Source organism: Asterias amurensis, chromosome 18, assembly GCF_032118995.1.
Source record: "Asterias amurensis chromosome 18, ASM3211899v1".
NCBI lineage: Eukaryota > Metazoa > Echinodermata > Asteroidea > Forcipulatida > Asteriidae > Asterias > Asterias amurensis.
This window is the reverse complement of record NC_092665.1, coordinates 1,112,282-1,130,853: the sequence shown is the minus strand read 5'-3', so window position 1 is coordinate 1,130,853 and position 18,572 is coordinate 1,112,282. Positions and strand designations below refer to the sequence as shown.

General features: G+C 36.9%; 2 protein-coding genes across 5 annotated transcripts in view; one reads left to right on the top strand and one right to left on the bottom strand.

Moving 5' to 3' along the window:
* The first annotated feature begins 97 nt into the window (after nt 1–97).
* Nucleotides 98–8,353, top strand: LOC139951144 (uncharacterized). Its single transcript, XM_071950002.1, has 4 exons — nt 98–179; nt 3,292–3,733; nt 4,156–4,452; nt 6,191–8,353. The coding sequence occupies exons 2-4, from the start codon at nt 3,337–3,339 to the stop codon at nt 6,442–6,444; spliced, it is 948 nt and encodes a 315-aa protein (XP_071806103.1). The 5' UTR covers nt 98–179; nt 3,292–3,336; the 3' UTR covers nt 6,445–8,353.
* Nucleotides 8,354–8,843: 490 nt separating this feature from the next.
* The window catches only part of LOC139951142 (polyamine-transporting ATPase 13A3-like), a 63,232-nt gene continuing 53,503 nt past the window's right edge, over nt 8,844–18,572 (bottom strand). For all 4 annotated transcript variants that reach the window (XM_071949999.1, XM_071949995.1, XM_071949997.1 and 1 more), the window contains exons 24-32: nt 18,475–18,554; nt 18,224–18,376; nt 17,854–17,950; nt 17,222–17,294; nt 15,751–15,901; nt 15,074–15,225; nt 14,485–14,573; nt 13,100–13,180; nt 8,844–12,657 (exon numbers count right to left, since the gene is read on the bottom strand). In XM_071949999.1, coding sequence (XP_071806100.1) covers nt 12,418–12,657; nt 13,100–13,180; nt 14,485–14,573; nt 15,074–15,225; nt 15,751–15,901; nt 17,222–17,294; nt 17,854–17,950; nt 18,224–18,376; nt 18,475–18,554 — 1,116 coding nt within the window. In that variant the 3' untranslated portion in view covers nt 8,844–12,417. The remainder of the gene's footprint in view (nt 12,658–13,099; nt 13,181–14,484; nt 14,574–15,073; nt 15,226–15,750; nt 15,902–17,221; nt 17,295–17,853; nt 17,951–18,223; nt 18,377–18,474; nt 18,555–18,572) is intronic.

The window sequence follows — 18,572 nt, the reverse complement described above, 5'->3', positions numbered from 1 at the left end:
AACCACATCAAACAGGATATGAAACAATCTTTGTGAATGGGTGAAATTTCTTCAAACAGATGTCATAGGAATGTCTGCTGTATATTTACATCATTGATGATGAGTCAACCGTTGGAATTTAATCGTCGTGCTTGTGATGTGGTTGCTGTGACTGAGTGTGCTCGACTAAAAACTAGTGTGTAAGTAAAGTTTGTTAAACACATTTTGCATAATTTAGAGGATTATATGATTCCTCAGCTGTCTGTTGTATTAGATACCATTTTTTAGCAGAAAAGATCTGTTCTTTGTATGTAAATTGTTGGTGTCTTTTATTTCGGTTTCTTCTATTTTGTAGGCCTATTTACAAATAAACATAACTACAGCTGAGCTGGGCGATCCGACCTGACTCAGTAGAATGGTTTAATTTAAATGTCAGTCACTGAGTCAGATAAGGAGGCAGGAATTCCATGGTCAAATCCTCTGACAGAGTCTGAGTCATTTGAACACTAGCAACAGTAACACACCGTGAACATGGTTTTCATGGTGGTAGTTTTGAGATATTTCCAGTTTTGTTGATCTGCTTTTCAAATTAAAAAGTCTGTATACGTATTGTATGCACCATTATTTATGGAGAGTGGTAAAACTGGTAGAGCCTATCACATGACTGACTATTTTGTTAGTTAGGACAGTCAGTTAACACACTTCACAGTTCTCTAATTCAACCTGTTTTTGGTGACTGCGAGACGGACTGAGTAAGTTGATGAGAGAGTGCCTGTGTGTCTGTAACTAATTAAAGTAATCAAACTGGTAACGTATTCTGCTACAACTTTTAATAATTTAGCCAATCAGTTGATTTCTTTCATCTTTGTTTTTCACTTTAAAGCTTTGCCAATGATTAAAAATAAACATAATTGTATTATACATTTATACGGTGAGAAATAAAATGAGATTGAAATCAAGTTGATGTCCAGAAGACCAAAGACAAATCTGATGCATTTTTGTCATTGGGAGAATTGTTTGCGTTTTATGATTCTGTCACCACTTTTTCATGAGTTATGAAAATTACTCAGAGTCAAGGGGGGGGGGGGGGGGCGGGGAAATGTGAACAACTTCAACAATTGATAGGTGGCAGGATTCACAGTCATGTCAATTGAACTGCATGGCAATTTTTAATAAATTATAAATTTGTGTCAAACAAACACACTTGGGTTTGTGTCTTGACTGACGAGTTTGCAAAACAAAGTTTCGGGTGCTTCATTTTTAGCTACAGGTCTTTCCTTTTCTAAAAATATCCTTGTATAAGGAAGTGTTGGAAAGGAAGTCATGGAAGTGTTGGAGAAGTGTTCCGTTTGGGGTACACTGTGTTTATTTGCTGTACATTTTAGCAATCTGTTTAAAAAGTTAACCCAGTTTGTTGAGTGAGTGCTAAGTTGCCCATTGCTGAGCTTTTTAGTTCAACTTCTGTTGTTAAATGTTTGTGAGTTTGTGAGATGAGACATAGACCTAAAATGCACACTTTATGATTTCTCCCATTTCCCTCTGTTTCTATAGTTACATCAGTTGTTTTCTTTTTCTGTAACAAAATTTGTTTGATTATTCCTTTTTTTTATTTATAAGATTGCTTTTGTTGTATTCATGTGATGCAACATTACTATTAATCAATAAAAACACCTTTCTGTATGATTTACAAATTTTACACTTTAAAAGTTTAAAATAATTGTAACCGTGATTGTACATTGTACACTGTAGCGCTCAATGATTGCACAATGCCACAGTTCACCTACGTTACACAGGAAATGGCTAAACCACCAGTGCCAGCTAACATATTTGTGGTCTACCAATCATTTGAAGTTTTTATTGTAATTGAGTGGTTTAGAGAGAAATCAAAACTTGCCTGAGTTTCATTTTCATGGAAAAAAAAAACTAAATTTAAACAATTTAGCTACAGGGCCATTCCTTTCACACAAAGAACTTCTTTGCTTGATTCCACAGTGCATTGGGGTCATCATAGACTAGAGGCAGAGCGAACACTTTTTGGTTGTTGAACTTTTCAATAACTTCAATTTTTAAACCTATTTTCTTTGTATGTTTTGTATCAGTATATACACATGTGTATAAAACTACAGTGTACAATGCTTCTAACCAATTACTTTTAAGTATTGAGTTTAATTTCCAAGAGTGAAAAGTATCCCTTCCCTTTTAAAGATGTGACATCACACTTTGCAATTAACAAAGACTGACTTTGAGTTAAAAATAAAAATCATCAATCTTAGCTCTTTGTGAAATATACACTTGTACACACACAATGTGCCCCTGTTGGAAGGAGTAGGGGGGGGGTTCTAGAGTAAAAAAAACCATACAGTGTAGATTTCAAATCTGTGACTTGCTAACACTGCACTACTGTGACTGTACAATGCTTGGTTCGGCTGGATTCAATTATTCAAGGCATAGAGGAAACCTTTGTATGCTAAGCTACAGTGCAGTATTAAAGGTCAAAGAAGCAGTTTGGAGTAAACACAGGTTACAAAAGGCCATTCCTTTTGCTGTGCTGTACACAGTGGTAAACAGACTTCATGCAGTTGCAGAGTTGACATGAATGACCTTCCAACGATACAAAGTTAAATACAACTCTGTAGTGCAAAGCATCCTGTCGGTCTGAACCCATTGTGCATTGGACAGACTTCTGCCTGCCTAGCAACAGTATTAATACATTGGGCAATGCAGTTTTTCAGCACTTGTGATGTCATTCATGATAGATATTTTCAATTTAACATTTTGAATTTGATTGGCTTTTTGTGTTATTTGGGTTAGTGAAATGGAAAGCTACAATGTACACATAACTGGTCCTGCTGGGCAGTCAATGACAAATTTCTAGTGGACAAACACTGGTTTGTGCACTTAGGCCTCACTGGTTTGGAATGCATCCTCTGTACATTGACAATGTATACATTGACAATGTATGCATTGTACGTACAACCAGATGCTGACACAGTGTTATGTAACAATGTGTGCACATGTGTTATGTACTGTACTGCACATTAAATAGAATAAGCTTGTTTCATTGCGTATAAATTGAATCAACCTAGAAATTAATTTGTATTTCTTCAGATTTTCTTGTTACACTGTCAAATGTGAACAACAAAAATATATTATATTTTTTTTACATTTTATTATACATGCGTTTTTGCACTGTATTCATCAGTAATTTTTACATAACCTAAATTAACTGGATTACATTGATTTGTTCACTGTGTGAAATGTTGTAAAACAACTTATTTAAAGTATCTTCCCTTTTTAATTTATATGATATAGAAGTTGAACAATCGTCTTCCAAGATTACTAGAGCTTCCAAAGACAATGGGAGGAGCCGAAAGTAAACCAGATACAACCAGCCTTCACAAAGATGACCCGTCCGCTCCGACCAGCGAAGACACCGGGGCAGGAGGAGATGGTAACCATACACCCCTCACTAACCGCCGTCTGGTGAAACTCAGAGATCCCCGCTCTCCCACGGACGACGTGTCCCGGACACCGATCATAGTCCCCAAGCCGGGCCTCAGTACCGATGACAGCTTTGAGGACCCGCGGTCGCCCACGATTAAGATTGCCAGAACGCCTATTCCAGACACGGATCCCAGGTCACCCACTGAAGGGGTGACACGTACTCCATGTCCATTTACATACCCAGACCCACGGTCACCGACTATTAATGTCGCAAGGACCCCCATGCTCCAACAGGACAATAAAAGTACAGGTAAAAATGTATAAAGAGTATTCAATTTGTTTACAAGGTCGCCCCAAACAAGGCTAAAAGCTAATTGGTAAGGGGCAACAGGAAGAAAATATTTAAGAAGACTAAGGACAAACCTGATGGACCAGTGAAATGCCAAGCTAACCGGTCCAGGGCCCAATTTCATAAAGCCTGTAAGCACAAAAACTTGTTAAGCACAAAAACTTGCTAAGCAATGAATAATTTGCTTAGTAGAAATAGGTTACCAGCAAAACGTGCATACATTAGGTTTGCATTGTTGTGGCCGATGCCCCCACTACAATTTTGCTAAGCAAAGAAACTTGTCAAGCAGTTTTGTCTGCTTATAACAGCTGTAGTCGCTAAAAAGGTTGAGGACTGTCAGAGATTTAACATTTTTTGTTTCTTTTCTAAACTCTGCGGTGTAGGTAAATTTGAAATGCCTCCAGCTGTCCAACCAGAAACAATAGCCGAAACACACGAAGAGGAACAAAACCTATCCAGCAACAACAGCAACAGTGACGACACGGCCAGGTTAATCGACCAATCACAACCTAAACCGGACCCACTCCTGTCCCAAGAACATTCCAGCGAGAAAGGACTCGTCCAAATCGACACCCCGGAGTATGAACAGCAACTTTCCAAGATGGTTGAGGAGCAACGGTTGACGGAGGAAACAGTGGAAGACGACTCGCAGAAGACGAGTCTTATTGCATCGAGTAACGGTAACGGGAATTTTTATACAATGTTGACTTTTCTAAATAGGCAAGAATTTTTTTTAATCTGAAGTAGAACTGCAGGCTAACTCTTTCTGTGTCACTGAATAGTATACATTAATCTGCATTGCACGCTATGAACAAGAACTTTGCATTGTGAAGGCAGCATATGCCTCCCTTCTGGGCATGCAAAACAAACAATTTTAAACTATGTCCTCTCTTTTCAGCTGTTAAATTCTTCCTAGTGCCTTAGAAAACTGGAAACAAAAACAGTGCAGTTTAATGTGCTTTGTGTACTCTGTCACAAAATGCCTTTACCAAAATTCTACGCAGTGAGACCCAGGGTTCTTGCCATGCAAAAGCTACATGTAGCATCGGGCCGGTACATGCAAATGGAGTGCCGAATGATAGGCCTACATGGACGAAACAATGTAATTAAATAGAAAAACATAGACCGCCCAGGGCCTAATTTCTTAAAGCCGGTAAGCACAAAAACTTGCTTAGCAAAAATAGGTTACCAGCCAAACACCATCTAGATACCATTGATGCCATTGGTACCCTGGTCATTTTCTTGCTTATCCAAGTAATTTGCTTAGCTGAACTTTCTGCCAAACAGCTTCATGAAATTGGTACCAGATTGCACAGTAGAGTTTTTTAAATCAAGATAAACACCAAGTCAAGAACATTTTAAAGACCTTGCTTCAATTCAGCGTACGTCTGCCCCGGAGCACCCCAGAGACCCATCGTCAATCAATGTGTGAGGTTCTTATTAGTACTACTTCTAATTATTCCTTGTTGTCTGTGTCTACTCTCTCAGGTCCTCCGAGTGTAGAGGCCGAGGACCCTGTATGATTTGAACCTTGATTCACAAGCCTTTGACTCAAGGTCTGTGCATGTACACGTTAGTTATTCTTGTTCAAATGCAGGGATTTTTCGGCCTCCTTTCACATTGGATTAAAAACTTGTTTAGTGGGTTATTTTTTTTGGGACGCTGGGTGCAGCTGCAGCACATGTATTGTTTTTTTTTTTTAAAGAAAAATGGCTCTCGAAAGCATGCTGAGAATTCTCCTTTATACACTGACTTTCACTTTTGAAGGGGCACAGCAATTTTCCTTTTGTACGGGGCACTACTAAGGGCAGAGGGCAGCACAACAAAAGCACAGGGCACCACGGCAATTGCTGTGGGCAGTCTAGCCTTATGTTGGCGGTCTCGGGTATGTCATTATCTTTGTTCGGGGATGCTAGTCAGAAGCTATACAATCTGTAACTGCTTTGTAGCCAGTGATCACACCAACCAAACTTAACCTGGGAACTTCAGTGTGAAAATGGCGGAAATTCTCATCATTTTTCTTGTCTTGCAAACTTTTGTTTCGGTAACTATTTGCACAAAAGCTAAATGTGTAGGCATAATTGCTATGTATGAAGTACTGTGTACAGGGTATGTAATGTATGAAGTACAAAAAAAATGTGTGTACCTGTACTCGTACAATGTTCAGTGTTTAAAAATGCATGGAAGGCCGGCTGTATAGCATCTCGGCTTACTTGTCGATTTCCTTTTCCTGTTTTGTAGTTCCATATAAAACAACATAAGCCAAGCAGCTTCCTTTCTGAGCTCAGAGTCCAGCAGTCTTGTGGATTTTCTCCTCCAAAATTCTAGCCCTGGTGCTGACAATATTCTCTTGTGATATATTTTTGAAGTTTTTATCAAACATTCACTAAGTGACATGTTTTTTGTTTTGTTTTTCAGGTCACTCCAGAAAATCCAAAAAGACCGGCCTTAAACTCTCCTTGACTGCAAAGATTCACGGGTCACAGACGGCCCCTCCACGCTCTCCCCTCTCAACACGCAACCTCGAAAAAGACGTACATTCTGTCAGTCTTCATTCTGGACAAGGTCTTATTATCTACGACAAGACGGGGTCCAGACGGCGCCAGAATAGTGGCACGCCCACTCGTCTCGTTGGGAAGTACGAACCCATGCTGGACAAGGAAAACTTTTGAAGTTTTAGTGACTGATACCCAGTACACCGCCCTTTTTGGGGTCCAATTTCATAGCACTGCTTAACGGTAAAGCAAATTTTTGTGCTTACTGTAGCAGAAAAAATTGCTAAGCATATTTCACAGGTTAGCAAGAAAATTAGACGGCCATCTTGCACGTTCACCTTGGATTTCATTGTGACATCATTTATTTTTGTGCAGTAAGCACGGAGAGGTTAGCATGCTTTTACGATAAGCAGCACCATTAAAAGGAAATGGCACAGTGAGGTTAAAAAACCACCGTTAAGCAGCTCTATGAAATTGGGCCCAGGCCTTTTTGTCTTCAATGACTTTCACCCATCTTGCAAGAAGTTGTCTGTGTTTTGCAATTTCGGTAATCATGTTCCATGTGTATAAGTGCCTCATTTTGAATTAGTGGTGTTATTATTTAGCTTTTGTAAAGTAAAGTTCAAGTTTTAGTTCCCACATATTTATTTTGACTGTTCAGTGTTTCATAAAATGTTGATTTGACTCGCTAAGAAGTTGATATCTTCTGTTTTTTCTTGTTGACCTTTTCAACGAAAAAGAGCATTTTTTAATTTCCCACTTTAAATGGACATTCATCATGCTGCTACCATCTTGGACATGTTCCCTGTATCCAGTAACAGTAATGGATGGTAATGTTCAATGTACAAAAAGGAACCAGGCTTTTTCTCCTGCCAGCCTTGGTTTGGTTACACTCTGACCAAAAAGCCTCCCACCACCATTTTGTAAATAGCTATTGTATATAAAAACTAACTCTGACCATGTATGAACCATTCCTATTAAAACAATTAAACTTTTTTTTTTACTTTTTGGGCTTACACTTTGTGGTGTGAATAAAGGTACTCTAAATTTGAAGTGATTGGACCATTGTAAGTTAATTTATCTATAAACCTCTCATGCAGTGGTTTTCTTGTCAATTTGTAAATGACATTCCTTTAAAATCATATTCTAAGGACATTTTAAAGCCTTTTTTTACAATTATATACTAAAGAGTTTCAATGTTATCCTGGTACAAGTTAAGAGGCCGTTCAAACTCAACCGTAAAAGATTTATCCAAAGAATAAAGTCTGTATAAGCAAGCAAAAGGTAACAGCCTCTTAAGAAGGGGTTGGAGCTTAAAAAGTACAGTGTATTTTCTCTTGCTTTTGAGGAATTATTATGTGGATGAATGTTTTCCATTGAACCGACGCCACATTCCTTGTGAGACAAGCAAAGGACATACATGTAATAACATTTGAACCAGATGGGGGTGGAAAGCCTCTACCCCTCCCCACCCACTATCCCACTCAAAGAATGCAGAAACAAATGTTTGGATACACTATATCATGGTACATAATTAATAGCCCCCCCCCCCCTAAAAGAGGTGTAGCAACTAATGGCAAGGCCACATGGCAAAAAGTGTACAGTTAATTTGTTTCTATTTTCAAGGCTTCTTCCTACAGACCTTAATCATGCAGCCTCCATCTTGGTCATTTTCCTTGTATCGAATAACAATAATGAATGCTAATAATCACTTTCCAAATGGGAACCAGACTATTGTGTTCTTCCAGCCTTGATTTTGACCACGGAGCCCCTTGTTAAAGGATCTATTGCCAAATTAGCGTGTAAAAAAACCGAGTTTGACCTTGAAGCCCTTCTTTAAACTATATATTTTGTTTTTCCATTAAGAGTTTCTGCCTGTAACCATTTACTGCCATTGAAATATTACTTACTTTTATGTTCAAATTGATGGGTATTATAATGTACAACTTTGTAATTATTTAAAACCAAAAATCATACACTGCATTTCGTCTATTTGCAATGGGAAACATCAGGAAGTAAACATTGTACTGAAGTACGCTGAAGTAAGAGGTTTTTTTAAGCAAATAAATTTCTAATATTCAAAATGTACATGGTGTTGAGTCAAATGTTATTACTGGTACTTGTTTATCCTTCGTGAAAGACTCTGCTAGGATTGAAACGTCAGGCCATTAATTTTAGTTTACATGTATATATCCATTACACAGGCTGTATTTCACCTTCAGCAACCCACGAGAGGAATCTACATCACAGGAAAATGCCATGAAATAATTTCTGAGTTAGGCCACAAAAATTTGAAAAGTATACATCCTTTTTAGTGAGTGGGTGTGTTTACATTGAATTACTTGGGTCGTTAAACTTAACAGATAAGCAGTTAATTTACCTGGGCATTCAGCACCCCTACTGGTTTATGCAGTCCACTTTTTGGAAAAGGAATTACATGGAGATAACAGGTGTGAGTTGCAAGACTTAGCCCTTGAGAAGCCCGTACCTAGAATGGCTTTACCCGATAGACTTTCTGATCCTGTGTTGGGCCATTATAAATCTAATATAAAGTTAATAACAACAAAGCACCGTACTACTTTTGACATGTTTTCTATTTTATTCATGGAAAAGTACTACAGGTCAAAGGTCATTCACTGGGTCATAGGTCACTGAAGACACTAATGAATATACATAAATCTCACTTGATGTCTCTAAGTGTACAGTCAGCCATCTTTAAAATCTTGCACTAAACAGTTGGAGGAGTTCTGACGCCACTTTTTTCAACTTGCAGTCGACTTTCAAAACCATTTTCAAACTAACTAAAGCTCTAAATCCTTATGGTATTAGTTAAAAAGCTGTAGTTTTGTCCATGTTCACTGTCCATACCCAAGCTTACAATGATTGGAAAGAAGAAAAGTTAGTCTTTCCAATGATGGAAAAATAACATACAATTTTGATTATACAATCCCTTCAAATCAAAGTGGAAATATCTGAATGTCCAAAACTTAATGCTGAAAACATTTGAACCATGTGTTTTTTCACCATTACTGTCACATGAGTTTGATATGACCGATAGTGCATAAACTTGAATAGGCTTATTGTTTCATGTACATGTATTTAGTAGGTCACATAAAGTATGGATACTGAGCCCAATTTCATGGCTCTGCTTACCGCCGAATTTTGCGCTTACGATCATCGTTCTCCGCTTACAGTGCAGACGCAAAATTTCTGGGCAAGCTGCAGTAGGCGAAGAATGCCTAGCAATGTGGAACACGCATGCGCAAAGCAAAAACTCCCTTCTAACACGTGAAATACATTTCAAAGGAATTCCCTGCTTCCGTAAGCGCCGATTCTTTGCTTATGGTAAGCAGAGCCATGAAATATGGCCCTGGTCTTTGACAATTTAATATCATTGTCTGCAAGCTTTTACAATTATTCTTTTTTTAATTATTGCTTTTGATTCTTGTGTCAGGCCGGGTGGAAGAAAGTTAACACATGTCTATACACATTTTACAAAAACAAAAAAAAGTCTTTTACACATTAAGATTCTGATTATATATTATATTAAAGTACTTGCAAATGAATATATGAACGTATATAGATATATATTTTTTATATAACACCAAAATTACATATAATAATACGTTATCTATGCTATATAAATTGCATAGTACATATAATAGATTATTATGTAAATTATTACATTGTTATTCACGGTGATTTGAATATTCATCAGCTCATTAATATTCATGCACCCTACTCATCTACATTCACACTCGTCTATCAAGATACTTAATTACAATCGCTCCAAAGTTTACTTTACTCATTCTGGAAGTGTTTTGAAGTTGAGCCGAGATATACCTTTCAGTAAAACTCATGAAAAAAAACACTGATTTTTTTTCCTCACAGAAATTTTCAAAGTGCTATAAAGTTTCTCAAGCATAAATCAAGTTTTTATTTATTTATTTATTTATTTTTGTACAAAGGTATTTTAGGAAAACACCGCTACAACTAGGCATGCGCATTTTACTTACATGGTTCACATCCAGCAACATCATCATATGATCATAAAGGAACTGTGATTTTTGTTGTCGCCTTAATTCATTTTTGGCTTATAAACACACATTCTGTTGTTTGCGTCCCTGCGGAGACATTTTTGTTCTTTCCTTTGTCCCTGTAGCTAAGAACCTTCCATGGACTTTGTACACCAAATTCTTTGTTGAATACATATACCCCAGCCGCAAGAATTCCACTATGGAAACCTTTTTGTTTTCCCATTTGGTTTTGTCACATATGTATCGCTACATATTGATGGTAAAATCCTGGAGTATTTACATCTCTCATAAATATTATGGATTATAAATACTCGCAGGGTAAATATTAGATGCAAAAAGTAGTTAATGCCAGAGGTTTCTAATCTAGCTGAATCTTTCTCAACTTCGCTAAGGTATTTGCAAAATCATAGTATTAGTAGCTTTTTTGTGCATGATAATTTCAAGTTATAAACCACAAGGGAAACAGACTGGGTACATATAAATCCTCGTTGGGTGAACAGAGAAAAAATAACAAGATTGTCAAGTAGTCTATGTTCACCCAGCTGTCTAAACATTTGCGCAATCTACACATTCTTTGTTTTTTATCAATCAACAAGATCGATCTCCATGGAAACGAACATTATACTTTGTCTAATTTATAAGCATATACAATCATTTGTTAATTTGAAAGTCTAGTTCATAAAAATTACAACTAGTAGTATCAAAACATCCTAGACTTGCTTCAAACACTACCACGCAAATACATCTTTCCTGTTCCACTAAATAGAGTTAACACCGAATGCATGCACGTACATTATTATACGTCTCCAGAATTTGTACATCTGTCGTTTTTTTTTACTGAATACATGTTCAATTGTTTAAAATCTTTACTCACATATGGCCCTGGCCGGGAGTCGAACCGAGGTCACCTTGGTGATGAGGCGAGCGCTTTACGCACAAGCCAACCATGCCACCACAAAATGTACATGTGTGATGACCTTACTACACTCTATGCTTTCTCTAATCCTGTAGATGAACATTCAAAAAGAATGAGCACTTTACAACAAGCACTCTGATTGGGAGCATTTTGTTTGAGGAAGTTTAAGCCACACTAGTAGGCCTATACTTATTTTAGGTTACCGGTAAACAAAGACAAAATTTACTAAGGCAGGATTTGAACCAACGACCTCCGGATTACCCCATGCCGGTGCTTTACCAACAACTGAGCTATCAAGCCCTTTGTTGACGGTCTCACTATTTTGTCAATAATTATCTCGCCCAACTTTATGCGTATTGTATTTATCCAACCTGATCCAGTTTGCATTTATTTAACTCCATTTATTAATACTGGTTGTGAAGCAAATGACTCTCAGAAAAGCAAACTTAATCACTGTACTAGCCAAGAACCCCATGGAGAGAAGACAAGAAATAAAGTTTCAGCGTATATGTGGGAGGAAAAACCCATAAGAATTATTCCACAGTAAACCCAGTAACCCAGTAAACCCAGTAACCCAGTAAACCCACACAAAAAGTTTAATTGATGGAAAAAAACAAGACCACTGCACTTATCCCGTCTTGAGTTTACTGCCCCGACACTACAATTGCTTGCCTCCAGGTATCCGCATTTGCTTTGAAGAATTAGCTTAAGAGCCACTACACTTCTGAAAAAATAATTTTTTAAACAATGTAACACTTCAGTGTTGCCCCATCACTGAAATCGCTGGTCTCCGCGGGCCAGTGTCAAATTCAATCCCTGGGCCGCGTTATTTAGATATCCGCAATAAAGCACTTGCTTTGGAGAATCTCTACTTAGGAGCCACTACACTTCCGAAAAAAAAAAACATTTTTAATGTTAAACATTGTAACAAACACTCACACATTTACTAAACTCCACCACTCACGTTTTAGTTTCTACATAAGGAAAACAAAAACGCACAAAGTGTACCTCGTTTTTATTTTATGACTTATCATTACACAGTACAAAAGTAACAAAAATGTACCAAGATCATCAAGTCCACGTGGCATTTTTAGGCTGTACGACAGCTAGAGGGAAAAAGTCGCACAGCGACGTCTTTCAGATCCCGTGGTGTGCGCTTCAGCATGTTTGAATTCTCGTTGACGACTTTTACAAGAATCAGACTGGTGTTTCAACACTGCCCTCTGCTGCTGGCTTGCCGGACCGTTGGGTGACGGACCCCTCGTCTACGCATTTCCCATTGGTCTGAGCAGCGATGAGAGGGCGGCTGGAGAGCGGAGGCCAGTTGGGATCAGCCAGGAGCTCTTCTTCGACCTGGGCGTGCTTGGATAAACTTTTGCTTCGACAAGTACGACAGGAGATTATCTGATTCAACCAGGTGTTCTCTGCCAAGAAATTCTATACAAAAAAACAAAAAATATAAGTTAAGCCAAATCAGAAATGATATTTACCTACTCTTAACTGTTTTAATAAATCTTAACATAAATGAATTTTTTTTGTACTGGCATTACTTTTATAAGCCAAAGTACAGTTAAGTAAGGGGTCTTGCCAAAATTAGTTCAGGATGGGTTTACGTATATTGTTAATAGTATTAGTAGTTGTAGTACAGACAGCAATCTAAAGCAGTGTTTGAAACGGCAACTTTGGCTACAGCTACGGCTATAGATCGCAGGCGTCTGCCTGTTCTTCAACAATGGCAGGCGTCTGATCTAGCCATACCTGTAGCCGTAGTAGCTGTTTTGGACAAAGCCTCAGTCTCTGCAGTTTGTACACAAATGCTACCCCAGGCACTGTGAACAATTTCTCTCATGTTTTCACTGACAACAAAGTATCAACTTACCTCCAGGAGAATTGCTGCTAGGAAATAGGCAACGGCGAGTCCCAAGATCATAAACCGGAAATCTAACGGGACTGTCTTCAACTACAGGACAAAGAGTAAATCATAACAATTAATTTTCAAAGATCAAAGCGATATGTTCCTTATTACATTATTCGTATGTTTAACTAATTCTTAATAACTTTTCCACTTTATTGTCATAGTGAGGTTTTATTTTAATTAAATGTTTTATTTAAACGTTTATGTCCCTTTTAATTAATCCATTTCCCTTTTACACTACAGTAAGGTGTTTCTTTGATCCTGTTTTTTTTTTATAAGCAAGGGTTAAATCTGCTTTTCTTATTTTATTTATACTAATTTTTTATATGTCCTATCTATTTGGCACTATTGTAATGACTCTGTAATTTGACCTTCGAGTCACAAAGTTTATCAATTTTAATAAATTCAAATTCAAAGGAACATTTATTTCCACATTGGCTCATGGAGGCATTATCCTAAAAGCAGAGGCTTAAGATGGGTGTGCCCGTTACAACAATACATAACAAGATAAACAGTAAATTGTAGAATAAAGAAATAATTACGCTTAGGCCTACAGTTTGTTAATCTACAAAAGTTAAACAAAGAGAACAGAGTGACAGCAAGCTTGAAGTTAAGAATTAAGAAATAGATTAGATTAGAATAGATTACATTAGATTTATTTAGTCATCAATTCAACATGAAAAGTATTTTCCCTGTCATAAAAAACACACATTAAAAACAACCACACAAGTACAGACCATTAAAATCAATCAGAAAAAAAACAAGTTAATTCAATTCAAAGCAATTCATTTCAATTCAATTCAATTCAATTCAATTTGATTCAATACGACATTATATCACAATGACATATCACAATAATGTAAATAATTAGCATAAACATAAAACAGTAGAATGAAGAATACAAAGGCACTTTCAATACAAACAATACAATTTAGAAAAAACAGTTATGTACAAGTGTCAGATTAACATAAGCATGACAATATAATGCAGATAAGTTATCAGCTAAACCAATTAACAAAGTAAAATATCAAGTCATGTGCAAATTATAACATGTGAACCTGTTAAAGTGCATGTTTGTTTTTGTCACACATAAAAGCAATATTCGCGGGCCCAGAGCTACTTCAGCAGCAAATAATGCTTAGAAACGTTCTGCTAAGCAAAAATATGCGGGATACCAGTCAAAAATGGTACTCATGTGGACTTTCACCAAAGCAGCTTAATGAAATTGGGGCCAGCTTTACAAATTAGGAAAGCGTCAAGCCGAAGGGTCGAAAAGCAAACCCTTATATTAAGTCATTGGAAAGAATCAAATATTTGCTAAACTAAACAAAATTCAAACTAATACTCACAGGTATGAAATTATATATTGCCGGAACTTCTACCATAACCACGAAGATGGTAAACAGCAGCAAAAAAACCAGGTCGATGGTAAATAAAACTGTAAATGGAATAACAAAGAAATCAATGTATTAATAATACTAAATAATCATTATAATAATAAAGATTGTAATAAGCACTTATCCACCCTGCTGGGTGTTTAAGGCGCAGTCAACCCAAAAACAAAGAAAAGACAAACAAATAAATTAGTCCTTGAAAACCTGTGAGATAAGATGAGTTTTGAAAAGAGATTTTAATTTTGTGGTACAAAGACAAGATCTAAGATTAAGTGGTAGCGAGTTCCAGATGCGTGGCGCAACTGAAGAAAAAGACCTGTCACCCCATGAGTGACGAGACTTGGGTTCAATGAGGAGAAGCATTGAACTTGATCGAAGATTCCTTGACGGAATGTAAACTTCAAGTAGTTCTGAGATACAGATGGGAGCCTTGCCGTTAAGTGCTTTGTGGACAATCGAGCATCAGCTTGAAGATGTTGAGAGATAGAGAGCCAGTGGAAGTTGTTTCAGAATTGGGGTGATAGAATAGGGTTTCTTGACTTACTGTTGGTATAGATTGGCTTTCGATACGGCGGTCCCTTAGAGAACAGGAAAGACACAACGATGTACTGAAATGAGGAGATGCAGAACATGGTTGTTGTCTCGTAGTTGGTGTAATTCACAATACTGCCCTCAACCTTCACCAGAGGAGTGAACCTTAAATTAAAGAGAGAAAAACAATTCAACAACAATGAATAAACTGCTCTTAATTACACAAAAATTCAAGTTTAACATAATATACTTGAACATATATTTTTGATGTTATTTTATTGTTAACCAAATGCCATTAGTCTGTGACTTTTTATTTGGTCTTGTGTTTTTATATGAAAATAAACAAATTTTCAATTTGAATTATACATTTGTTGCAAATAATAATAATTATAATAATAAAATAATAATAAAAGGTATTAACTTGTAAGAAATCTTGACAGCTGTTCAAGGCGCAGCAGAGACAATGTAAACATAACAATAAAAACAACATCAATGGGAAAGAAATCTTAAACCAATAGGGAAACCACGACCAGGCCTGCAGCATTGAGGCGAGGAAAGTCCAGCAAAAGACGGTCTCTCTACGACGAGAATGTGCAGGCCAAGTTGAGCCAGAAACAAACAAAAAATAAAAAATAAAATCTTAATAATTTTTTTTAAATTTTTTTTAAAGCCTGGATCTCTCTGACTTACCATGGTTGAGCAATGAGCATAATGTAGGCCAGAAGCTGAACAACGAATTGTATGAAGATGTGACCAAACACAGAGAAAAGAATGGAGGAGTCAATCAGATGAGCTTGCGGCTTGCGTTTGACTAGCGTTTGATAAGCCTCATTGCGGGCAACTACGTCAAGAGAGTAACACACAATATTCAGTTGAAATATATTTTTTAACCATTCAATATAAAACTAATAATAATAATAGTAATAATAACAAAACAGTTTTTACATAAAATATAGCGCCTTTTACCCCAAAAGGGTTCTGAGGCAATTCAAAGAGGTTAAAAATATTAAGCAAGTTAGGAAAACACGGAACCATTCAAGACTTTCATCTTTTGAATCAGTTTAGGTTTTCCCAGTCAATTTCAGAAAACATTTAACCATAAGAAATACCAAAATGCATTTATATGGTGCCTTTCGTAAAACACACCATGAGACCTTACAATAAAAATACATAAAACAAATATAATAAAGTAGGCCTATACTACAGTAAACACAGTTTAAATTTATAACAGAAAGCAGTCAAGCAATGCAACATGGAAGTAACCCAAACTGAGGAAGATTGAAAAAGCATTGACAGATATAAACACAAAGTGAAAAGTACAACTTTAAAAAGGTACCTGCTAGAAAATTCATTAAAAAAAGCAATTGAAAATATAAATAAAATAAAGCAATTGGAAATTCATAAAACAAAGCATATGGAAATTCAAACAACAAGGCAACTGAAAATACATAAAAATAAAACCAATTGAAATTCATAAAGCAAGGCAATTGAAAGTACATAAAACAAAGCAATTGAAAAAAGTTGTTAAATGCAGGTAGAAAAGATACATACATGAGAACCAACAACCTCGCAAAAGTACAACTGTAAAAATGATTAGTAATGCCAGACACATTCATAAAATTAAAACAAGGGCACTTTAAAGGCAGTGACCTGGACACTAGTGGTAAATGTCAAAGACTAGCCTTCACAGTTGGTGTATCTCAACATATGCATAAAATAACAAACCTGTGAAAATTTGAGCTCAATCGGTCATCAAAGTTGCGAGATAATAATGAAAGAAGAAAACACCCTTGTCACAAGAAGTTGTGTGCGTTTAGATGGTTGATTTCGATACCTCAAGTTCTAAACTTGAGGTCTCGAAATCAAACGTCTCGACTTCTTTCTCCAAAACTATGGCACTTCAGAGGGAGCTGTTTCTCACAATGTTTTATACCACCAACCTCTCCCCGTTACTTGTCACCAAGAAAGGTTTTATGCTAATAATTATTTTGAGTAATTACCAATAGTGTCCACTGCCTTTAAAAGAAGAAAGTACAGGACAGTCATACACTTGATTCAATAAACTCATTCATAGACTCATGAATTCATTCACTCATAAAAAACACATCCAAATTCAAGTGAAATGGAGAAAAGTTCTGTTATAGGCACTTAAAACACTTACTCAGTAGAGCGACAGTGGTAGTGATAGCTATATCCCAATACATGAATTGAGCGTCACTGGGAAAAGCATCCACCTAAGCAAATCAATCAAATCAAATCAACTTTCAAATGGTTTTACTAATATATTTATTTTGCAGGCCTGGAATTTTATCTTTACACCAATGTGTGTAAGTACTGGTCAGTCCTTTCACCAGGTTCTTTGAAAATTAATCACGGCAAACTTAACATCTTTAAAATTGTGGCGGTACCTGCTGCTAAAATAAAGGATTCAAACTGCCCCTAGCAACCAGGCAATCTCAGTGGTCTTGTTGTTGAGATATCTGCTCTAGAATTTGAAAAGGTCGCGGGTTCTATTCCCACGCAAGTCAAGTAAAATGTTCACAGAACTCAGGGAAAGTGCACAGTGCTAACACAAATCCATGAAAGGGCACACTTAGATAAGGTTCTTATCTTAAATGCCCAAAAAAAAAAAAAAAATGAATTCCAGGAAACATTTAGAGTTACATAATAGGCATAGAAGATTGGTTTATTTTCAGGGATATTTTGCAGAGTCAGGGAGTTACGACTCCTTGTACGGTTTGTTAAAATCTTAGCCAAATAGATAATAATAAAAAGAGAAGACTAAATACTTACAGAGTTGAGGATTATGACTGTGCTGAATTGAATCATACTGTAGACAGCCATATACTTGAAAACTCCAAATGATGTCACAAGGGCTGCTCGACCCTCCCTATAGAAAGATCACAATTAAAAGTAAAATTTCAATTTGGAAGTGTCGTTGCCGAGCGGTTAAGAGCATCAAATTCAAACTCTGGTGTTTCTGATCAGCAGAGTGTGGGTTCGTATCCCCAGCCGTGATATAATATTGAACTTTCTTGTTTTTGTATTTATTGTTTACTTGTACAGCGCCATGCCTGACGGACCTGAGCGCTCTATAAGAGGCCACTATTAATATTATCATTTATAAAGAACACAAGGCTATTAAAAAACTACATGAACTCACTTGATAAGGGTTGGGACACATTCAATGTTTTGTATCTGAGAGGTGAATGGTGATGCAACGGAAGCCTCTGCCTCCGACAGCGAGATACCGGTGTGTGCCGTCTTCAGAGCTCCACAGTCATTCGCTCCGTCCCCACACATTCCTACATGTAAACTGTCAAAGAGCAAGATACAAAAACAAATGTTGACTACTTGATACTTATACCAAAGAAGACGAGGTAATAAGTTTCAGTTTTTGATGTCTGGACTTACTGTAGGTCTTGGATTGCCTCGATGAGTTGAGCTTTCTGATCAGGAGACATGCGAGCAAAGACGGTACCTCGAGTTGCAATCTACATCAATAAAAATGA